The sequence below is a fragment of the Dreissena polymorpha genome, chromosome 11 (assembly GCF_020536995.1).
Source record: "Dreissena polymorpha isolate Duluth1 chromosome 11, UMN_Dpol_1.0, whole genome shotgun sequence".
Classification (NCBI taxonomy): domain Eukaryota; kingdom Metazoa; phylum Mollusca; class Bivalvia; order Myida; family Dreissenidae; genus Dreissena; species Dreissena polymorpha.
The window spans coordinates 66673729-66698051 of NC_068365.1; the positions used below are offsets into that span (position 1 = coordinate 66673729).

The window sequence follows — 24323 nt, forward strand, 5'->3', positions numbered from 1 at the left end:
TGAACACAGGTCTGTAACAGAATATATATTTCACACTGAACAGTTTAACAAAATAGCTATTGTAATAACACTCACACAAATAAACATCAACAAAGCAGTGTGTGTATGTGTATATATATCTATGTATATATACATATGAATAGTCTAACAGTGTATTCAGACATTTAGTGTGATAAACATTATCACTCAAAAACATCAACAGCAAGTACATTTCATAAAGTGTACAAGTTGACACCATAATTTAAATGATGCAGATTTATAAATATCACAGATATGTACCACAAGTCTAATACTGCGATATTATTACAACTCGACATTCTATGTGAATACGTGTGTCAATAATATATAAAAATATCTGATTTATAAATGTAAACAATTGTCTATTTTAAATTAATGCAACTTATACCCACCAACATTCTGTCCCCTATTTTTCTACTGCTCTTCCCAAATATTGCATCTTTCTGTCCCATATGAAAGACATATGATATAAAATATTACTATCCAACCAGTGTTCAATGCACTGTATCATCACATTTTCATCGGTTTAACTTTTTTAGCAATGTTCTTGGGCTTAAGGCATGTGTGTAGTGTTGTTCCATACAAACCCTGTGAAGTCCTCACAGGCTTATCAGAGATGTCATTTTGTGCATAAAACGGTTTTTCATTTAGAAGAGACTTCTTATAAACAATGCAGACTTCACAGGTTAATCTGGGACACTACGCACATGCATTTAGCCCTGCTTTCCCAGAAACAGACTTATACAAAGAGCATGCACATTTTGTGTGTGATTCTTCAAAGGGCACAAGTTAATCTGGTGATTCTAGATGAATGGAAATTATTCCATATTAAAAAACTTTTCATTGCAAATCCTGCATATATCTACTGTTACTTCTGGTCTATAGAAATGAACTTCCACTACATTGATAAGAAACTTCAGTTCAATGAAGATGAATTTCTGGTCCATAGGGAGATGATGCTGGTCCAAATAGAGGACCTTCCAGTCCATACACTTGAACTTCTGGTGATCATGGGCAGTACTCTGCTATGAGCTCCACTAGCATGTGACCGTGACATTGCTCGGGATGACACCAGCAACCGAGGGTCTTTCCCTGGCAAAGAAAGCAAAACAGTAAAGCAAAAAAGCAATTTTTTTTTTTTGGGGGGGGGGGGGTGAGGGTTGGAAGGTTTTACTAAGTAGGAGGCACTCTGGAAAGGACAAACTAAGTTGCCAAGGAGTTGCCATGCACTATGCAACAAAGCAGTTGGTACCTTTATTTTAAGCCCCACTCCAAACAATTATAAACTGCAGAAATTATTAATAATGGAAAACTTAAGTGTATTCCATACAAACGAGTTTTCCGCAAACTATACATAATTTTCTTTCATTGGAACTAATACAAATATTAGCAGGCAATTAATTATTTTACTAAACAGTGCCTTTAACGTCTCCAAAAAACGAGCAATCAAACTTATCAATGCAATAAACACCTAACCTCTATAGAGTCTAGAACAATGAACACCTAACCTCTATAGAGTCTAGAACAATGACTAACCTCTATAGAGTCTAGAACAATGACTAACCTCTATAGAGTCTAGAACAATGATTCTCTAAAATTATCCTTGAATAAAAAATAATACATGACTTGAATGACAATACCTTAAGCTCTGATAATGACTCCAGTAGAGTTTTGCCATTGCTCTGTATACGAGTATCATTGATGACATACTGCCTGTACATCTGACAGGACTCTGCGTTGCCAAGCTTCCGAGACCTGAAGGGGTTGCCCCAGATGCTTCCAATGGCTCCGGGCACATAACGACTCATGTCGCGCCCTATGTAGACATGACCCGGAACCGACAACCAGTGCTCCAAGTCCCTGTAGCCGAGTTTGTTAAGGTCAGATTTGTGGACGTTGACTACCGTGGTATTACTGCTCTGCGTGACTTGACCGCTCGCTTTATAAACGAAGTCCTGTTTCAACGCACTGCCCGGTGTGACATTGCCACTTTTTGTTGGGACTTTGAAAGGACTGAACTTATTTGGTGAAGGGATTGATCCCAAAGTCCATGTTTTAGCATCCAGGTCTGACATGGGTGATGAGTCACGTAGTTCAGCTTCCGTTTCCAAAGCGATATGCTTTGACATGTCGGTGTCTGTGTTAAATGGAGTGCTGGTGCCTTTGATGACAGGGGTATGCTGTGCCATGTGGCGATCCCTCTTCCGCCGTGACCCTGGTCCTATTTGGTTTCCGGCTGACCATGGACCTTTCCTGGAGTTATAAGGTGTGCCCACTTATTCAGGTCACAATGCAAACTTTGTGATACAACAAATTATAATTTTAATATCATGATTAATTATCAATTCAACTTTCATTTAAATAACGGTAAAAGCATGAGCTGGTTTTTATTATGAATGCCATTATAAAATAAGCAAACTTGAGGGTTTTTGTATGCTCTAATATGCCATTGATGGGCATATGAAAACGTTACATCAGTCAAATAGGTAAATTCATCCTATTTCATTACTCCATTTAATGTATCTTCTAGTTCAATCTAGATGAAACTTGGTCAGAATATGGATCTTTACAATATCTAGGACAATTATAATCTGGGTCACTTGCCTCCAAATTTAAACTTTGTAATCACCATAGAGGCCACATTTTACACCTCAATATTGATGACAGTTGGTGTCCAAAATTAGGTCACTAGGTCAAGTTTCCCTCTCAGGGGAGCGCACCAGGGCCAATATGGCTGCCTTGTTATGCCCCCGGTAGGGTGGCATATAGCAGTTGAACTGTCAGCCAGTCTTTCAGTCTGAGCGTCTGTCCGAAAACTTTAACATTGGCCATAACTTTTGCAATATTGAAGATAGCAACTTGATATTTGGCATGCATATGTATCTCATGAAGCTGCACATTTTGAGTGGTGAAGGTCAAGGTCCAGGTCATCCTTCAAGGTCAAAAGTAAACAAAATACAATCCAATGGAAGTAATAAGCTTTAAAGGGAGATAATTTCTCAACCTGCCAAATGATGTATTGAAATTTTATTTCAAAGTGGCGCAATAGGGAGCATTGTGTTTCTGACAAACACATCTCTTGTTATAAAATATACCAATCACGCAAGCCCATACTAGACTGATATGCTATGAATCAGAATACATTACCCTATTGTGCAGGACCAATATCCAAAATGGAAATAATGTCTGTCATTAACCCTTTGCATGCTGGGATATTTGTGGTCTGCTAAAATGTCGTCTGCTGAATTTCTTAAATTAGCATTTTCTTCGATTTTTTTCAAAGAATACTATCAGAATTGCAAACAGTTTGGATCCTGATGAGACGCCACATGCTGTGGCATCTCATCTGGATCCAAACTGTTTTCAAAGGCCTTCATAATTCGGTTCCAGCACTGAAAGAGTTATTCATACCAACCAAGCAAACACACATAGGTTCCTGGCAGGCAAAATGTATGGAAGATCAACTTGAGAAATTATTTGTACACAGATGTATGACTGCAGTATATTTTCAAACCGATAATATGAAACATGAAAGACAGCTCACCTTTCTGTATAATTTGGCTGCTGATTATGTTGGTTTGATTCCATTATGCCAATATTTAAGACAGACACCTGGCTTGTGTACACTCTTTGAGGTTAATGTCCTCTGAAAAATGTTTATGTAATTCCTTATTATTATTATTTAGGCATATAGCTTAACTCGAAGTTTTCACTACATTTCGACCTGTAAAGAATAAAATGTCATTTAAAAGGGTCAGAATTTAAGGGTCAACTTAAAAAACTATAAATGGTATAAAATACAATTCAATGTTAAGGAGGATGACAATTATGATTAGAAACCTTTTAAATACATATTGGTGCATATAATATATATGATGTATTACATAAAAGTACAACTTTGAGGCAGTATTATTATAATTCCTGAATAAAATATTGTGACTTTCTCTTCATCATTATTTAGTATTTTATAAATATTTACATTTCGACTTAAAAATAGTTAATCATGTATGTTACATATAAACATATGTTTTACTTTTTTTTTCATTTTAAAGCATATATTGTATACATACATGTTTTTTTTTTTTATTTGCAAACAATGGTTCTAACAAAGTATACAGAAACTATGCCTGATAAAGTTTTAGACCTTGGTGTATGACATTTCGATCTGAATGAAAACAGTGAGGGTTCTGTTATATATAATAAATGATCTTATAAGATTGCAAAAACAATAATACTAAAAAATATTTGAAAAAGATAACTTAAAATAAGAGTCAGTGAATAGTATATCAGTGGACAAGCATTATGAGAATTTAATTCGATTCCATTTTTGATTAAAGATTTGCAATTTGTCATTACTGAAGGCTATTTCTTTCTCAATCTGGATTTTAAGTTTAAGACTACATGTATCTATGGATAAAACAATTAAAATTTGGTATTTGTTTTCTGCACTTCATGTTAAAGAAAAAATATTTCATCAATATAAGAATAAAATTCACAATATTATTACCTTCTATTGATTTAAAGGAGTTAATTCCGAAACTTACACATAAATAGGAAAGTTTAACGCTTAGTTGTTGTTGTTGTTCAAGAAAGGATGCTTTTTTTTTTACTTAAAGGGGCCTTTCCACAGATTTTGGCATGTTTTGAAGTTTGTCATTAAAAGCTTTATATCGATAAATGTGAACATTGGATCTAAAAAGCTCCAGTAAAAAATCAAGAATAAAATTTAAAAAAAGAAAAAATAGGTAACCCTCAGAAGGACTCGAACCACTGACCCATGGAGTCCTGGAGTAAAATGTCTGCGCATTAGACCACTCGGCCATCCTTCCTTTCACAACCACAGATGTATCTTATACTTCATATAAGCGATCTTTGTAGTTTCACAAAAAATTACGACAACAACAGAACTCTCCAAATTATTCAATCGTTTCGAGTTGCAACGCTTTATAATTTTCAGGTTTTTAATGTTCAGTATTACGGTTTCCTCACAAATAGCATTACTCAAACGAAAATTTGCGAATATGAAACAACTTTTTTCAATTTTGTCGATTTACCAAAACGTGAAAAGGCCCCTTTAATAGATCTCTCATTTGGTAAATATTGTGTAACATAAATTTTAATACATACACTTTTCAGTAACAGAATAATGATTTTATTTTTACGGTACCTTTATTCGAGTATGTTGACAGAAACCACAAGTCAAGAATACGATGTTGCTATGAAGTTAACACCACCATGATATAGTACCTTGCAACCTTATTAAAATCGGGGTGCATTGAGCGATTGGTTAATACGACGGCAATTTTAGATTTATAAAATTCCGTAATGCAAAAATTATTATAACCAACGATATATGCATTTGTTTCAGTGAAAGGTATGTCTATTAATCCCAGAGTGGAAACATTAATGTTTAGGCCTATAGATAAATAGGAAACTTTACAACGTTTACTTCGGTGTTTGACGAGTTACATTTTCGTCCAAATCAAGCAGACGCTTTGTTTAAAATTTGTACAGCGAATTGCACAACAAATTGAAAGTATGTGGTTAAAAATAATTATTGAGGACGTTTTCCAAAAATAGATTATATGTTTGTCTTTTCCATACAAAATACGGCGCCTTACATCATTCCTTAACAGCTTCTTGATTGATACACACGAGTGGTAAGTAATAATTTTATTCAGGAAACAAAGTCAAAAGCTATAAATTTGAGGGCAATATACATCGGTAGATTATGTCTAATTATTTGAACTAACAATCTTCTACTTTAAACTACTTAACATGTTTTAAAGGCAATCATGTTAATAACCATGTTTGTTACTCATTTACTGGTCATTTTCAGGCCACACAGGCGGACAACATTCACACAGGACAGGTCAATCAAACTTCTCGGCCATTTTATCAAATCATTCAACAGCAAATTTTCTTACAAACACTGAAATGGAAGGCATCGTAGCAGAAGGGCATACCCAAACACTAGTGAAACCATCACCATGGGGAAAGGCTGTCCAATCAAGTCCCTGGGGTCAATCAACCAATCAGAATGCTGCCCCTTGTAGTCTAGAAGAAGTGATGAGCGAACAGTTGGCTAGCGAGCTTCAACAAGAAGAAGACAAAACGTGCGGCTTTCCGGAGGCTACCGGGTAAGTTTTATGGTAAATTGATATCACAGATTCCACGGTAAGCAGTTTTCTGCATTAAATACCTCTGAATTGTTGGTCAGGACCCTCCTTTTGTTAAACTTGCAATCTGTGATAAGATGCACATTTTGTGTGAATTGTTTTACTTGATACTATTTCTTGTTGAAATTCATTATTGTATGCATGTAAATTATTAACAAAAACATAACATGAAAGTACCTTGAATATTGTATGCATGTAAATTATTAACAAAAGCACAACATGAAAGTACCTTGAATCCTTGTCTTTTTTATTATAATCCACATAGAAAACATCATTTTTAGTACATATCTATTAGTCCTTTGTTTTTCTGATTTTAATATAAAATTGGTTTGTCCATTGGCAGATACTTAATAGGACACCAATTTTCATTGACAGAAACCCTTTATAAATTATATTAATGAAATGCAGCGATTTTGTTCCTTCATTGAATAGTACCCCTAAAAGGATCTTTCCCAACTAAGGTTAAACTACAAAATTCCCAATAGCTATCTAAAAATTTCCCAAAAGTGGTTACTAAAGATGGTTACTAAAAAGTTAATACCAAATACATGTACTATCATTCAGCGTTGACATTGAAACTTGATGTTAAGAAGTTTGAAGTGCCCAAATGCTGCAAACAGCGAAGGGGACATCTGTAGCGATGTAGTGCTGTATACCTCCAAATTGTTTCTTATCTGATGAACAACATTCATTCAAAACTGTGTAATCCTCTGTGATTCAGTGTTAATGTAGAGCCAGAAATCCAGGAGCTTATAGAAGCAGCGAACAGTGAAGGGGACACAAGCAGTGACGTAGTTCTGGCCCGCATGCTTCAGATGCAGTACGACCAGGAACACAACCAGCTGCTCCAGGCACAGGAGTCACACCTCAATAAGTGCAACACTGGTGAGGAACTTTGTTACACCTCAATAAGAGCAACACTGGTGAGGAACTTAGTTACACCTCAATAAGTGCAACACTGGTGAGGAACTTTGTTACACCTCATTAAGAGCAACACTGGTGACAATAAGAGCAACACTGGTGGGTAACTTAGTCACACCAACATGTAAATAAAATCAACACTGGTGGGTAACTTTGTTACACCTCAATAAGAGCAACACTGGTGAGGAACTTAGTTACACCTCAATAAGAGCAACACTGGTGAGGAACTTTGTTACACCCCAATAAGAGCAACACTGGTGGGTAACTTTTGTCACACCTCAAAACGTGAAACACTGGTGAGAAACTTAGTCACACCTCACACTTTAATAAGATCAATACTTGTGTGTAACTTTTTCACTCCTCAATAAGAGAAACACTGTGAGGAACTTAGTCATAAAATTCAATGAAAGCAACACTTGTGGACAGGGTAATTTTGTTGTTTTTAACAACTTAAATGCATTCTTTTCAAACAAAGCTAATTGTTTGATATTTACTGCATTCAAATATTAGGTACGGTACTTGGTCACATTTGCTGAACTAGGTAATTCTCGATTTATTCATAATCAACTGTAATCATTCTTTGTATTCCCTGTTTTACAGTGAAAGTGTCGTTTGAGAAGTACAAGTTAGAATACCCAGCTTTCAGTGATGATGAAAAGGAAGACAGCCAGTGCTTTGATGATGAGTACGAGAACAAGAAGACAGAATGGGGTAGGATTGAATAAAATATCGAACTTTAAAACATAATGACCTACCAGTTATTACACAAACATTACACACTCTATACAGAACATTTAAGTTTCCATATGGTTGAGGTGATAGACTTAGGCATTCAGGCCCTTGTTTTAATACATTTTCTTTTATAGTTTTGTATGCCCCATCATCTACAGATACAGGAAGCCATATAGCAATCGGCCTGTCCTTTCTATCATCAATATTCTTCATACAAAGCTATGATACTTGCATAGATGAACACTACCAACACACCCACTGGCGTGACCTCATTTTGACCTTGACCTCATTTTGACCTTGACATTTACTAATCCTGATGATTCAATGTCTCAATGACGTCCTTTGTCTCATACATGTATGAATAACGCTTGCTAAAATCTATACACTTGCATACATGTTGTCCATGAGCTCACCCAATAAAACCTCATCACCTGACCTCACTTGATGTTTACATTTACATTGCTTTTGGCGTAAAATAATTCAGAAGGTTGAATGTTTTGATTAACAAATGACCCATTTAGTCTATCACCAATAACACTTCCTTAATGTCTGTGATACTAAATTCATACTTGCATGCAAGATGTCTTCGAACATTTACTTTTGATCCTACACTTAATCAATGGTCCCATAAATCACTGCAGACAAGATTTCCATGGAGGTGTGGGGCATGATTATGGGTTCAGCAGCGTGTTATCAAGTATGAGCTTTGCTCAGGGAAAGCAGAGTAAAATGCATGTGTGTAAAGTGTCCTCCCAGATAAGCATGTGCAGTTTGCACAGGCTTAGCAGGGACAACACTTTCCACCTAGTCCTCCCAGATAAGCATATGCAGTTTGCACAGGCTTAGCATTGACAGGGTTGGCATATTGACCGGTCATTTGAGTATTGACCGGGCCGGCGGTCAATACCCGGTTAAAACCGGTCAATACTGGTCATTACTGGTCTTTACTGGTCAATACTGGCTGATTGAAAATTGTAGCATTTAAACATTACAAAGGAGCCATTTTATATTAAATCAATAATTATTCTGTAATTGATAAACTTTTTTCTGAGTTATTTATTGTAAAAAAATCTTTAAAGCTGTAAAAAGTTACTTCTTTATTATTTATGGAAACAGCCTCACATAAATAAGGACTAAGGCAATATCTTTATCTCAGTGTATCACATCTGTTACTAAAGTATTATTACTATTGTAGGTACCATAGCATTTCACTTATCTATTTATATATCTATTTGATAAGCAGATGGACAAACAGAACTCTTGTGTATTCTAGGGTTATAAATCTAGCCTCTTAGTTGGTAACAGTTTGCACAGGCTTAGCAGGGACAACACTTTCCACCTAGATTTTCACTAAGAAAATACTTCCTTCAAATATAAATTCAATAAAAGCGGAAAGTGTCTTCCCTGATAAGCCAGTGTAGACTGTGTAGGCTTATCTAAGATGACACTTTTCACACATGCATTAAGCCCTGTTTTCCCAGAGCAAGGCTCATATCTTTTACTTTATTATCATTATTTATGGTTTGTTTCTCCAGAGAAAAGTCCAGTAGTGGCATCATCCAAAGGATATTCTGGCCGAGGAAAAAACATCGTTACAAAGCATGATGCAGTCATTTGTGGGCGGAAAAACGCTTCAAAAATGATGGACGTACGTATCCAACATCTAGAGTAGTTATAATCCCCCTGAAAGGGAGTGCATGGGAGTTACTTGGTCTGTCTGTCATTTGGTTTGTCAGCATATATTTAACTAATTTTGAAGCAAACAATTTCCACGTATCTGAAATGTTTTGGGGAGAACATTGCTTTACGCATATGCAAAAAGTATCGTCAAAGATAAGCCTAGTTAGGGGCATAACTTTCCGCTTATATTGTGTGTTTTTTGTTTAAAGGAAGTCTTTTCTTCGTGAAAGTCCAGTTTAGGCAGTCCTTGATTAGCCTATGTGTACTGCACTGTCTAATCTGGGACGAGTCCTTGATTAGCCTATGTGTACTGCACTGTCTAATCTGGGACGAGTCCTTGATTAGCCTATGTGGACTGCACTGTCTAATCTGGGACGAGTCCTTGATTAGCCTATGTGGACTGCACTGTCTAATCTGGGACGAGTCCTTGATTAGCCTATGTGTACTGCACTGTCTAATCTGGGACGAGTCCTTGATTAGCCTATGTGGACTGCACTGTCTAATCTGGAACGAGTCCTTGATTAGCCTATGTGGACTGCACTGTCTAATCTGGGACGAGTCCTTGATTAGCCTATGTGTACTGCACTGTCTAATCTGGGACGAGTCTTTGATTAGCCTATGTGGACTGCACTGTCTAATCTGGGACGAGTCCTTGATTAGCCTATGTGTACTGCACTGTCTAATCTGGGACGAGTCCTTGATTAGCCTATGTGGACTGCACTGTCTAATCTGGGACGAGTCCTTGATTAGCCTATGTGTACTGCACTGTCTAATCTGGGACGAGTCCTTGATTAGCCTATGTGGACTGCACTGTCTAATCTGGGACGAGTCCTTGATTAGCCTATGTGTACTGCACTGTCTAATCTGGGACGAGTCTTTGATTAGCCTATGTGTACTGCACTGTCTAATCTGGGACGAGTCCTTGATTAGCCTATGTGGACTGCACTGTCTAATCTGGGACGAGTCCTTGATTAGCCTATGTGGACTGCACTGTCTAATCTGGGACGAGTCCTTGATTAGCCTATGTGGACTGCACTGTCTAATCTGGGACGAGTCCTTGATTAGCCTATGTGTACTGCACTGTCTAATCTGGGACGAGTCCTTGATTAGCCTATGTGGACTGCACTGTCTAATCTGGGACGAGTCCTTGATTAGCCTATGTGTACTGCACTGTCTAATCTGGAAAGAGTCCTTGATTAGCCTATGTGTACTGCACTGTCTAATCTGGGACGAGTCCTTGATTAGCCTATGTGTACTGCACTGTCTAATCTGGGACGAGTCCTTGATTAGCCTATGTGGACTGCACTGTCTAATCTGATAAGTGCATTATCTATTACTTAAATGAAGTTTCTCTAGACTTGAGTGCTTTTAATAGACTCGAGTGCTTTCACTAGACATGAGTGCTTTCACTAGACTTGAGTGATTTCACTAGACTCGAGTGCTTTCACTAGACTCTGGTGCTTTTACTAGACTCGCATGCTTTCACTAGACTTGAGTGTTTTCTGTGCTCAGTTCACGCCCGAGTTTGAGAGTGGGGACTGTGAAGAAATGGACATGCGGCTGCCAAACAACGTTTATAATCATCTGAAACGACACAGCAATAAAGCAGACAGACGTCAGCAAAAACTACACGAGAAGAAGGAACACTCCACTGCGGTACGTACAGGCCCTTGGTTGATGTAAATGCTCTTTCCCCTACTTATGATTGAAGGAAATTACATTTTATTTTGTTGATTTTGGATTCCTTGGTGTGAATGGATGTAGACTTTACTGTGCGCTTGGTAAGCACATTGTGTTTGTTTTATTTTTATTTGTATAGAGACTGTATGATAACTTATTACAAAATTGTGGGCGGATTTTAATGACTGACTTCATAATACAATCAATGCATGTTTAGTTTATTACACAATGACAAAGTGACAATTTTTTTTCTTGGGACCGGTATACGAGTATCCCAGGGATGGTTATAAGTGTATCCCAGGAATAGGTATTAGGGTATCCCAGGGATAGGTATTAGGGTCTCCCAGAGATGGGTATTAGGGTATCCCAGGGATAGGTATTAGGGTATCCCAGGGATGGTTATTAGTGTATCCCAGGAATAGGTATTAGGGTATCCCAGGGATAGGTATTAGGGTCTCCCAGAGATGGGTATTAGGGTATCCCAGGGATAGGTATTAGGGTATCCCAGGTATGGGTATTAGGGTATCCCAGGGATAGGTATTAGAGTTTCCCAGTGATAGGTATTAGGGTATTCCAGGGATAGGTATTAGGGTATCCCAGGGATGGGTATTAGGGTATCACAGGGATAGGTATTAGGGTATCCCAGGGATGGGTATTAGGGTATCCCAGGGATAGGTATTAGGGTATCCAAGGGATGGGTATAAGGTTATCCCAGGGATGAGTATTTTGGCAATGTCTACATCCTGATAGGATGGTTTAATTTCATCCTGTAAAGTGTATAAGTGGACAATACTAGTCAACTCAATCATTTCACGATATAATCTCCTGGAATATTCGTGATTAGTCTCTTGGAGTATCTGTGATTAATCCCCTTTCATTATCATATTTATGCGATTGCCTTTTACAGGAGCATGCCATGGATCCCCGTACGCTCCTCCTGCTGTACAAGCTGGTGAACAGTGGCACCCTGCAGGCATATATTGTTACATATATTTGTGTTACAGGAGCATGCCATGGATCCACGTACACGCCTCCTGCTTTACAAGCTGGTGAACAGTGGCACCCTTGAGTCGATCAGTGGCAGTATCAGCACTGGGAAGGAGTCCGTCGTGCTACACGCTTATGGAGGAAGGTGCGGAGTTAATTGACCGTTTACGACTCAGATATGCATTTGTATGCGTTTGCAGTACCAAAGAAAATCAAATTTGACTTAAAATCTTTCTGATAAAATGTAAGTTTTAAAGACTTCATTTCCAACCTGAACCATCAGATACTGTCAATGATGTCAATGCAACAAACATCTGTGATCGTTATTTCATTTCTTTTCAGGATAGAGGGCAGAACCCTCGCGACAGAAGTGGCAATCAAGGTGTTCAAAACAACGCTGAACGAGTTCAAGACTCGAGAGAAGTACGTTCATGGCGACCATCGCTTCTCCAAGGATGACTACAAGAAACAGAACCCCAGGAAGATCATCAAGATGTGGGCCATGAAGGAGTGTGCTAATCTGGGCAGGTAAGTGATGTATTTGATTTGTTGCTCCCAAAAACTTGTAAAGTGATAACTTAGTATTGTCAAGTTATCAATATTATATTTACTGAGGTTCAAGACATAGAGCTTAGTATGGAAACTTACTAAATGTTGTATTTTATTTATAAAAAGATATCTTTATATTTTTTTAAAGAAAACCTTCAATTGGGAATATTTTTGGACAGCAATTGGGAAATTTGTAGTTATTTTCCTGATTGGAATTGTTCTGTTTTCCAGTACTTTATAAAGAATGAAAAACATCGCTGATTGTACGCCCCAAAACAATATCTTTCTATATATGGTTTTGTGTTATTGGGTTGGTAAGTCACCATTTCAACCTATCTCAAGTGGGTTATTTTGCTGCATCAAGTCTCTATGTCTCTTTTTTATGTCCCGAAACATGTGTTTTCAACTCCACTTTTTTTCTACAATTTTGATCTCACTCAAACTTTCACAGATGAATGATCTTAATGTGTTGACGATTGTTAAGAAAGGAATTTATGCCCTGATGAGTTTTTGCAAAATTATGGCTGTCTGTTTTTCAACAATAGAATATATAGCATGGGCAGATCTCGTTAAAAACTTCGCAGCTTTACGACCTTTATGTGTTGAGGATGGTTTAAAAAGGAATTTTGGCTGTGACAAGTTGATAGAATTATGGCCCGATGTCAGATTTTCCAACAATCGAATGTATAGGTTTAACACATGGTGCTTTTGTGTGTTGTGCCTCTCTATAATTGCTTTGCAGATGTTGCTCAAACATTGACTTGTGAATTCTCTTAATTTGTAGATGAGGAATGTTGACTGCGACCAGTTTTGGCTGTATTATGATCCTTTGTTTGTGTGTTGGAGGGGGGGGGGGGGGGCTGGTCGGTCTTAAAATCCCATCTACGCTGTGTTTCTTTCGTTAGGCTAAAATTTGTGAAGGTCAAAATTTTGGATGCCTGAAAGTGTTTTCTCAGTTCCGGGCGCAGTTTTCGCATCTTATTTTGTTCGTTAAGGTCCAACTTTTTATGATTCGCATAAAAATGTTAATTGATTAGGAGCGCTTTATTTCAAATTTGATTCAGTATTTTTGTTCACCATTTTGCGAATGGGGCCTTGTCCCTTTGCAATGGGAAAAATCACGTCATTTTGACTATAAATTGGGAGATAAGTGTTGTTGTTTTTTGGCTAACAAGTGCTTTAAAATTTAGAATAAAAGTGATTTCACTGGTATAGTTACTGAGGTACAACTAATAGCGCTTGATAGAAGATGAACTAAATGTTAAGACTTTTAAACTACAACACAAAAATTAAACCTTTACTTTGGAATTGTTGGTTCCATGTAGGTATCATTTGGGAAAATATGTAGTTTTTCCATCTGGCATCGGTCCTTCTACAGGCTCCAATTTTGAACCCCCTAAAATCACTGTTTCAGAATGCACAAATTCAACATCCCATGTCCAGTGGTACAGATCATAAAGAAGCATGTCCTGGTGATGACCTTCATAGGGGAGGACCGCAAACCTGCACCGAAACTGAAACATGCCAAACTGTCAGCAGAAAATATAGAGGACGCTTATGACCAGGTGGTGCAGGTATGAATTTAAGGTTAAATTGTGTGGACTAGTTTTGTGTCGCTCTCTTGGAAAACAGACCTTAATGCATGTGAGAAAGTGTCGTCACAGATTAGCCTATGCAGTTTGCACAAGGTAATCAGGGATGACACATTCCCATGTAAAGATAATTTATCAATTAAAACAAGTCTCTTCTTTGTAAACATCCAGTTTAGGCGGCAAGTGTAGTCCTTGATTAGCCTGTGCAAACTGCACAGGCTTTACTGGGACAACAATTTATGCACATGCATATAGCCCTGTTTTTCCAGAGCTAGGATTGTTTTATTATGCCCCCTTTGACAAAGGCAGCAAATAGCAGTCTCAAACGTGTCTGAATATCTGTCAGAAAATACTTTTACCATCCAAAATTTTGCAAAATATTAATGGATAACTTGGCGCAATTTTTATCCGTCATAAGACTTTTAGCACCCAACTCCTTGCCTCAAAGGTCAAGTTCATGCTCAGAGGTCAAAGGTCAAATGTTGCCATAAAACAGCTTGTCCAGACTGATACTCTGACATATGGCTTTCTTAATATGACCACCTGCAGGAGACAACATGTTGCCTGTGTCACCTGTCTCCCTGACCACCTGCAGGAGACAACATGTTGCCTGTATGACCACCTGCAGGAGACAACATGTTGCCTGTATGACCACCTGCAGGAGACAACATGTTGCCTGTATGACCACCTGCAGGAGACAACATGTTGCCTGTGTCACCTGTCTTCCTGACCACCTGCAGGAGACAACATGTTGCCTGTATGACCACCTGCAAGAGACAACATGTTGCCTGTATGACCACCTGCAGTAGACAACATGTTGCCTGTATGACCACCTGCAGGAGACAACATGTTGCCTGTGTCACCTGTCTACCTAATTCAAAGGTGATGAAAAACACTTAGAGGTCAAAAGTAGGTCAAAAAGCAATGTAGGCTACATAACTGCTCGTTTTTTGACAAAGTGAGTTTTGAGACTGAATGGGAATCCGTTCTGTGAGGACACATTTTTGTTTTGCTCCATTAAGCACTTGAGTCTAAGTGCTGTTGATAGATTTTGAATATAAGGAGTCAAACAACCCTTTACTTGAAATTTTGAGGGGTTACAATGCAGTTTCAATGGTGATGCATTTACACTCTACACATCAATTGCAGGCTATGCGTAAGATGTCCTTTAAATGTGGCCTGGTTATGCTTATACAATGTACATGTATTCCCTGTATATCTATCCCAGGTTATGCGTTAGATGGATCGTAAATGTTGAATGTATTCATAATAATATTCCCTGCATATCTTTACCAGGTTGTGTGTATGATGTTTTCTAAATGTTGCCAGGTTATTCTTATATTCCATACATATCTTTATGTGTTAGCTTAACGGTAAATGTGGCCCAGTTATGCTTATATTCTCAATATTTATGCCAAATTATGCATTAGATTGTGTGACCTACATATCTTTCCCAGGTTATGCATAAGATGCATGGTGAATGTGGTCTGGTGCTTATATTCCCTGTATATCTATGCCAGATTATGCGCAAGATGTACCTATATACATCACAGATTATGCGCAATATGTATGTCAAGTGTGGCCTAGTTATGCTTATATTTCCCTGTATATATATATGCCAGATTATAGGCAAGATGTACCTGAAGTGTGGCCTGGTTATGCTTATATTCCCAATATATCTATCACAGATTATGTGTAAGATGTACCTATGTCTATCCCAGATTATGCGTAAGATGTACCTATGTCTATGCCAGATTATGTGTAAGATGTACCTTTGTCTATGCCAGATTATGTGTAAGATGTACCTTGGTCTATCCCAGATTATGTGTAAGATGTACCTATGTCTATCCCAGATTATGCGTAAGATGTACCTGAAGTGTGGCCTGGTACATGCGGACCTCAGTGAGTACAACATGTTGTGGCATGCAGACACAGTGTGGATCATTGACGTTTCACAAGCGGTGTACCTAGACCACCCTCGAGCTCTCGAGTTCCTCTATAGGGACTGCACCAATGTGGTTAACGTAAGTGAAAATAGTAACTAGTTGTCAAAATAAGTTAAAAATAATGCTTAAAATAAATGATATTGTTAGAGTTCGTAAAACGATCTGAAGGCACAGTATTTTAAATTTCTTTCTTCACAAGTGCCATCCCAGATAAGCCTTACGGACTTTTCAGTCTGATCTGGGATGACACTTTACGGATGTGCATTAAGTCTTTTCAGGCTAATCTACGATGACACTTTACGGAATGTGCCAGAATGAGGCTAAATATATGAGGCTGTTACAATGGTGAATATAGTCAACATAACCACCAAAGACCTATCATGCTTTATGATTTTGAGAAGACAACCTATCATAGATAGCAAACACTTTCACTGCCTAGTTATGGCCCCCTATTTTGAAGTAAAATCGCCATTTTACACCATGTTTTGTGTTTTGTGATATCGCCATTTTGTTCTGTGTGTTTTCAGTTCTTCTCTGAAAGTGGAGCCCATGCAGTGATGACCCCTGAGCAGCTGTTTAACAAGGTTACCGACCTGGATATCAGGGGTCAAGGGTCAGACTTCATTGCACAGGTCAGTAAAACTAGGGCCAACAAAATAAGTTATTGGTATCAGCTAAGTAGAGCAAAGGCAAACAGAATAATGTATAGGTATGCACAGGTCATTAGATCTAAGGACAACAAAATAATCTACAGGTATGTGGTTTAGGAGCTGAATCATTATAAGCAAAAGCAAATGACTGAGTGGTGTAAAATTCCCCCTTAATGCTACTCTCTTTATAAGACTTGTAGTTGCAATTCCTAAGTCTCGGAAGAAAATCTGTACTCTGTGTACAACAAGCTGTTATGGTTTTTATCTGTACATTTTTATGCTCCCCCAAAAAAATTTGGGGTGAGCATATAGTCGCCGCTTCGTCTGTCCGTCCGTCTGTATTCAATTTTTGTCCGGGCTATTTCTCAGCCACTAATGACTGGAATTCAATGAAACTTTATGGGAAGCTTCACTACCAAGAGGAAATGTGCATATTATCAGCAGGTTCTGGTCAGATGATTTTTTACAGAGTTATGGCTCTTTGAAATTTTCCATTAACTGTATATATAGTGCAATTCTTGCCCGGGCTATTTCTCAGCAACTAATGACCGGAAATGAAAGAAACTTTATGAGAAGTTTCACTACCAAGCGGAGATGTGCATATTACCAGCAGGTTTTGGTCGGATGATTTTTCACAGAGTTATTGCACTTTGAAATTTTATATAAAAAAATTCTTGTCCCCCCAACTACTGTGCCCTCAAGACGTTTCCTTTTATCTGAATATAAAGTGCATTATTGTGACAAAAAAAAACTTTGGGGAACATCACCCGTCTCTGACGGTTTCTTATTTGTAATGTCATACAGTACAAGGTACAAGAATATATGGAACAAATGTTTACACCTTATTACAGATTTGAATTATTCATTAACTTAATGATGGACACGAAGTGCCTTTTTGTATGCATGCATCGTGTAACCAATCAATCATCGAAAGCTGTTGAGTCCTTTTGCATTTTCGGAAAATGATTCATGAAAGTTCAATTTTTGCTACACATCGTCACTCGGTTTCATCTGGATAGTTGTCCATAGAGGATATTTTACATTCTTGTGACCGTATATGTTTTGTGGATGACTATTTATGTGAGAAACCTAAATGTGTCAGGTTTAAGATAATATGTGTCTTGTTCTGAGAAAAACTCTGGGCTTATTTCATTTGCATAAAGTGTCGTCCCAGATTAGCCTGTGCAGTCCGCACAGGCTAATCAGGGACGACACTTTCCGCTTTAATGGTATTTTTAGTCCCTCCTTAAAGAAAATCAAGTTTAGACAGATAGTGTCGTCCCTGAATAGCCTGTGCGGACTGCACAGGCTAATCTGGGACGACACTTTATGCACATATATTATGCCCAGTTTTATCAGAACAAGACACATATGAGCCTCGTTCTGGGAAAACTGGGCTTAATGCATGTGACAGTAAAAGAAAGTGGAGATTGTCCAAAAAATCAAGGTTTCCCTTTCAGTGTATCAATATTCCCTGTTTTAAAAGAGCACTCGGTACCTACTTTCACAAGTAATCGCCATAAACACCACATGGGGTAATGGATAATCCACTGATAAGAGAATAGCATGACGCGCATATCGATTATTCTAGCCACATTACACGGTCATTTAAATGCTGACAAGGATGTATCTGGTAACTTTCCAGTCGTCAAACTGTGAAGTTCATCGTCCAATCGGTTACGCGAATGCTTATGAGGGCGGGGTTAACTATCGACCATTATTTTTGATTGACGTCGGGCATGAAGTAAGAGTTTATCGCAGCTTGATTAGTAAGAAGTTGTACCATTTGAGTAATATAAACCGGTAATTAGTACAGTACAGAACATTAAAGACGGTTTAGGGCATCATCATCACACCTTTTTACTGTAAACAAGTGTTACCTATGACTCATAATTAATACGAGAAATTAATTGCAAGTGGTAAACAATTAATTATTATAGCGAGTAAGTTGTGCAAATGACTCCCGGTTACAATTATGTGATAACAATTTATTTAATTCCAGTACATGTATATTTCAACATGTCCATTTATAGAACTGATTAACCTCGTTTTTCTGACATTTATTCGACACGTAATGCGCTTTAACAAATTTTCGTTGAATTAATTACGCACACTTGTAAATGTTTCGTCTGTAATCGATAGTTAGAAGACTGATGATGGCAACCGGCCGTGATCCTCGTGGACAACGTGAATTTCATGCATAATTCCGTCAAAACATTTATTCGACTCGTAAAGTGTTTAAACAAATTATCGTTGAATTTATAACGCAACGGTTAATATTTGTTGAAATCTCAAATGGGAATAATTAAATTTGTAATCCGAAACCCATTCCCGTAAGTCGATGTTAACGCGTTTTTAATCCGAAACACACTTCCGAATGTAAATGTAACCGCACCGTTAAATATTTTTGCTTCAAATTAGCAGTGCAAATTTATTTTGTGTCGAATCTTTTTGTCAATTAAAAAGAGCGCGAAAATTATGCAGCATGTTAAACGTCGCGTCTATTGCATACAAATGGCGTGTATTGAGCGTTTTAACAAGCACACAACAGTCAGGGGATTGACGCATATTCAGAGGCAATATTTCATCAAATCTATAAATAGTCACTTAAAAAATGGCAAGGTTTGTGTTAATGAAATAACTGAAAGCTTTTATCGTAAATATTTACCAGAAAGAGATTGATAAAAACGGAAAAACGGAATTATCGGGTAATAAATAGAAACTTGAAAAATAGTAAGTATACAGTAATAGAGTCGGGTTGAAACGGATGTATTGGGGAATCGTTCGAGTCGGGATTTTACTATCTGTGCGGAAAAGTTTTAAAACAATTAAACAATATAAAAAAATAATTATTTTTAAATGACTGGTTTTTTTTTTAGAGTCATAGCGCACCAAATGACGTCTTTTGACGCTGTTTTTCTTTAAGTTATAACGCACCACAGAACGTGAATTGACACGTTAAATTAAAAAAAAAATCAACGTCGGGAGGGGACACCCCTCCAGATCCCACCCCCGATCGGCCCCGGGGCGCCTGAAAAAATTCCTGGGGAAGGCACTGTGTGTGTAATATGTCGTCACTTATTAGCCTCTACAATCTGCGCAGGTTCATCGGGGACAACACATTCTGCTGGTATGGTATATTTTGTTGAAAGGAATTCTCTGAGAGAAAATTTAGTTTAGACTGATGGTGTCATCCCTGATTAGCCTGTGCGATGCTTACCTGGGACAAAACTTTAGGCACATGCAGTAAACCCCATTACTCAGGACGAGGCTCATTTCAGACCCCAAAAATCCTTTTAATTTTTACATGTTTTAATTTAGGGACTTGTTTGCTGACAGATGGAAGGAAAATTGTCTAAATTTGTATCAAACAGATTTAAAAAACAATATTGCACACTAAGGAGAAAAGTATTTAATACTATTGAAGAAGACAAATACTCAAAATACATTTAATTACAAAAATGATCATCGCTTGAAACTGATACAACTGTGCCGTGGTACAAATACAAAATGATTGAATAATTTGGAGGCATGTTTTTCTGTGATTTTATTTTTTCATAGCTTTATGAAGCATAAAATGCAATACAACAGTCTGGGTGGACAAAAAGATGTACAACATTTTATACCGAAGGGCCCCCCGGTCTAAATCCTATTGGTGCTTTTTTTCTTTCTTGAATTATTTTCTTAATATTTTCTTTGAGCTTTTAATCTTCAATGTTTAAATCTGTCAATTTAAGGCCTTTAAGAACAGACTTCACTAATTCCAGAGCCAAAATCTGTGAAGTAATCAGTTTAAACAGGCTTTAAAACATTTTTGCTGTAAACCTGAAACGGTTGTATTTCAGTAACTTTTGAACATTGCAGAAATCATTAACATTTGTTGGCCTGAAATTTTATGTGTTATTTTCCAATGACAGTTTTGTTGACTCGTAAATTCAAAGATTTCAGATTTTTTGGAGAAAGACATGTAGGAATTTGTATTGGTAATGTTCAGATGTGTTTAATTAAATTTATTTAGAAACCCACAAAATGAATGAAAATTGCTGTCCCATGAATAAAAATGATTGTTCAGTATGTGAATATTATGGAAATACATATCTGCCTATCTGGTATAATTTGTTAATGTATTTCAGGTGCAGAGATATGCAAAAGAGAAAAGTCAAGAGCTAATTGCGAATGAAAAAAGTGACAAAAACTATGCGTTTGATTACTTCTTTGATAAATCCGTAAGGGACAAGAGCAATTTCGATACGCTGATTATTTCCGACTCGGACAGCGAAGAAGACGATGAAGATGTTGATGATGATGATGAAGTTTGTAGTGATATTAAAGAAGAAGGATACATGGATGTAATATATGATACTGCTAATGTTGTGGATAATGCTTGTAGTGACGATAGTAATGCTACTGCTGGTGAAGTTGATAATCTAAAAGATGAAAATTGTAAGAATGGTAGCAGGGGTGGTGTTTGTAAAGACAATGAAGCAGGTGAAATGAAGGAGGTTTCTATAAATGATAAGACTGCACAGGGTTCGAGCTAGTAAACCTACAGTTGTGCAAAATCAGGTTTACTGTGTGGCCAGTAAAGCTGGTAATAGATTGGAAAAAACTCTCTGCCTCAATGAGGCAATAACAAGGTTATGATGATTAGAAAAAAACTTACCTGTTTATTTGTGTGCCCATTAAAGCTGAAAAAGACGGATAGAAAAAACTCATTGCCTCAATCAGACGATACAAAAATAGTGATGGTTAGAAAAACTTAGAAATTTTAAAGAATCATTTAACAAACATGGTATCATATTATATGTTATAAGCTTATCAAGGCTTCTTTGGTCTATTGTTACAAAATGTCAAACTTAAAATTAAGCCTATTGTTTGTTTCAAATATGTACACATAGAGGAATGGAGAAGGTAGTTTAGGCTTTTAGCCGTACCATGATAATGTAAAGTTTTTGTTATTGTTTTTGTCATTTAATCTATGAATCAGCAATGTTATAGAAAAACGGGAAGTCAGTGAAGTATAAGAAACTTTGAAACCTGAATCGTTTTCTTGGAATAAGATGCATTTTCACGGGAATACAAACGAGCCTCTTTCTTGGAAAACGGAGCTTAATGCATGTGCGTTAAGTGTCGTTCTATATTAGACACGTTCCCCCTGAACTGAATTCTCGTTTAGAAGAGACTAACTGTAAACGAAAAATTCATTAAAGAAGAAAGTATCATCCCCGATTAGCCTATGTGGTGTGCACCGGCTAATGTAGAGCAATACTTTAGTCACATTTATTGAGTCCTGTTTTCACAGTGCGCAGCTTATATATTTTATTGAGTCTTATTTTCAGGTAATGTGTTTTGTGTTAAAGGGGCCTTTTCACAGATTTTGGCATTTTTTAACTTATTCATTAAATGCTTTATATTGATAAATGTAAACATTGGATCGTAAAAGCTCCAGTAAAAAATCAAGAATAAAATTTAAAAAAGGAAAAGAACATTGCCCGGAGCAGGTTTCGAACCAGTGACCCCTGGAGTCCTGCCAGAGTCCTGAAGTAAAAACGCTTAAGCCTACTGAGCTATTCCGCCGAGTACACATTCTTGACGTATTTTATACCTTATATAAGCAATCTTCGTAGTTTCACAAAATTTAACGACAAAAACAGAACTCTCCAAATTATTCAATCGTTTCGCGTTGCAACGCTTTATAATTTTTAGGTTTTAAAATCGTCAAAAGATGCATATAATGGCTATATTAGACCATGGTAAATGTTCAGTATTACTGTTTCCTCACAAATATCATAACTAAAACGAAAATGTGCGAATCTGAAACAACTTTTTTCAATTTTGTCAATTTACCAAAGCGTGAAAAGATCCCTTTAAAAGATGGATGATTTATTTGTTTTATCATCACTTTTTTATAGATATGTTATATTATAAGATTGAAGATTTAATTGCTAGATAATAAAATAAAGCTCTAATTGGAAATGTTGTCAGCATTGAAATTGCTGAACCAGTTTGTTAGTGTGTTAATGTATGTATAAGGCAAACGATTGATAAGTTCTTGTCTATCATTTGCACGAGCCATAATGTACTGCATTAACAAAACGACAATGTCATTTATGCTTATTTAATACGTTTATACTTGCAACAAAGAAAAAGAGTTTGCACTATATGAATTCATATTCGTCATTAAGTAGAAACGTTTGTGCTACCAGATTACATAAAAAGCATTCCTGTCGACCAAACCTCTTAAGGAAAAGGAAGAAAAGTAATCCTGTTTTGTACTTGAAATAAGTTTTTATAAATAAGCTCGGAAACATAGTTTTTGAAATTTAAAACGTTAAGTCAATCAATATTGCAACGAACGATTCTATTCATGTGTGGGTAAAACCTTAAACAAGCAGAGATAACGCATCGCACAAATAATGGATCTGGCTGTGTGCGTTTTTAAGTGATTTGACAACAATTGGATATTTTAGGACAACATTATACATGTAGTAAATTGAGATTTGATTTCGATTTTAAGATTTCAAACATAAATTATATTAGGGCTTTTAAAGTGGCACAATGTTATTAATTCATGTTAAAGGTAAAGTTACGCGATTTATTGTGTTTAGATTTATATATGTATTTATATAAAACTTACAAGCAATCGAAACGTGCGTATAGATGGCTTATTGTTTCAGTTCAATAAAAAAATATAGCTCGTTTTACAATTATGTAAAAGGTGTAAACACGGATGACATATTATTACAGTTTGAAAAAGCGCTATAACTGGGATATGATCGATACAGATGAATGAACGTTACAATGCAATGTTTTTTTCCCAAACAATATAATATATGTGATAACAAACTGTAATTCGTTTAAAATATATAAAAGCTGTACAGACCGATAATATGTTAGCAGATTATCTACAGTTTGAAAAAGCGCTATACATGGTAGCCTCTTTTCCGGTATATACGGCCACAAATTGACAAAAGATTGCCACACATGTGAGACATTTTATTACACATCGTATGTCCTTACAGCAATATAAAGGCAAGATAATTTGCATATCGGGTATTTCCTTAGTAACAGGCCAAATCTAGGAAGGCACCTTAGCAACACTGATTTATTCATATATTTCCTACCAATCTGCTAAGTTATCATTTGTATAGGAAACCGTTAAACGTTTGAAGGAATTTTGATATAAATCATTTAATTAATTGTCTTATGAATATGTAAACGCCAGCATACTGTTTTAAACTGAATTATAATACTTGCCATTAACAAATTTTGCTAATTGTTAACCTTGATGTGTGTTTTCCCAAATAAAATCTACGATTCGATGTTTTGAACAAAAAAACATCTACGTGACACAATTTGCTAAATAAAGATTAATGACGCACGTTTTAA

The 24323-nt window shown here is 36.8% G+C and overlaps 3 protein-coding genes across 5 annotated transcripts in view; 2 read left to right on the forward strand and 1 right to left on the reverse strand.

The window, feature by feature from the left end:
* LOC127850612 (uncharacterized) overlaps positions 1 to 24323 on the forward strand; it is a 1644088-nt gene that overhangs the window by 588352 nt on the left and 1031413 nt on the right. The gene's annotated exons all lie outside the window — the stretch shown is intronic.
* On the reverse strand, positions 13 to 5527 carry LOC127850625 (uncharacterized). Of its 2 annotated transcripts, none has more exons than XM_052383802.1 (4): positions 5468 to 5527; positions 3563 to 3664; positions 1659 to 2271; positions 13 to 1110 (listed from the first exon to the last, which is right to left on the reverse strand). In XM_052383802.1, the coding sequence occupies exons 2-4, from the start codon at positions 3604 to 3606 to the stop codon at positions 1027 to 1029; spliced, it is 741 nt and encodes a 246-aa protein (XP_052239762.1). In that variant the 5' UTR covers positions 3607 to 3664; positions 5468 to 5527; the 3' UTR covers positions 13 to 1026. The 2 variants fall into 2 exon arrangements, with proteins under 2 accessions (XP_052239762.1, XP_052239761.1); XM_052383801.1 differs by lacking the exon at positions 5468 to 5527 and adding an exon at positions 5186 to 5333.
* Positions 5522 to 23583, forward strand: LOC127850615 (serine/threonine-protein kinase RIO3-like). The gene is made up of 12 exons (XM_052383785.1): positions 5522 to 5678; positions 5858 to 6158; positions 6919 to 7082; positions 7719 to 7829; positions 9386 to 9498; positions 11043 to 11186; positions 12215 to 12342; positions 12540 to 12725; positions 14161 to 14320; positions 16192 to 16362; positions 16812 to 16916; positions 21068 to 23583. Exons 2-12 carry the CDS (start codon positions 5956 to 5958, stop codon positions 21473 to 21475), a joined length of 1893 nt encoding a protein of 630 aa, XP_052239745.1. The 5' UTR covers positions 5522 to 5678; positions 5858 to 5955; the 3' UTR covers positions 21476 to 23583.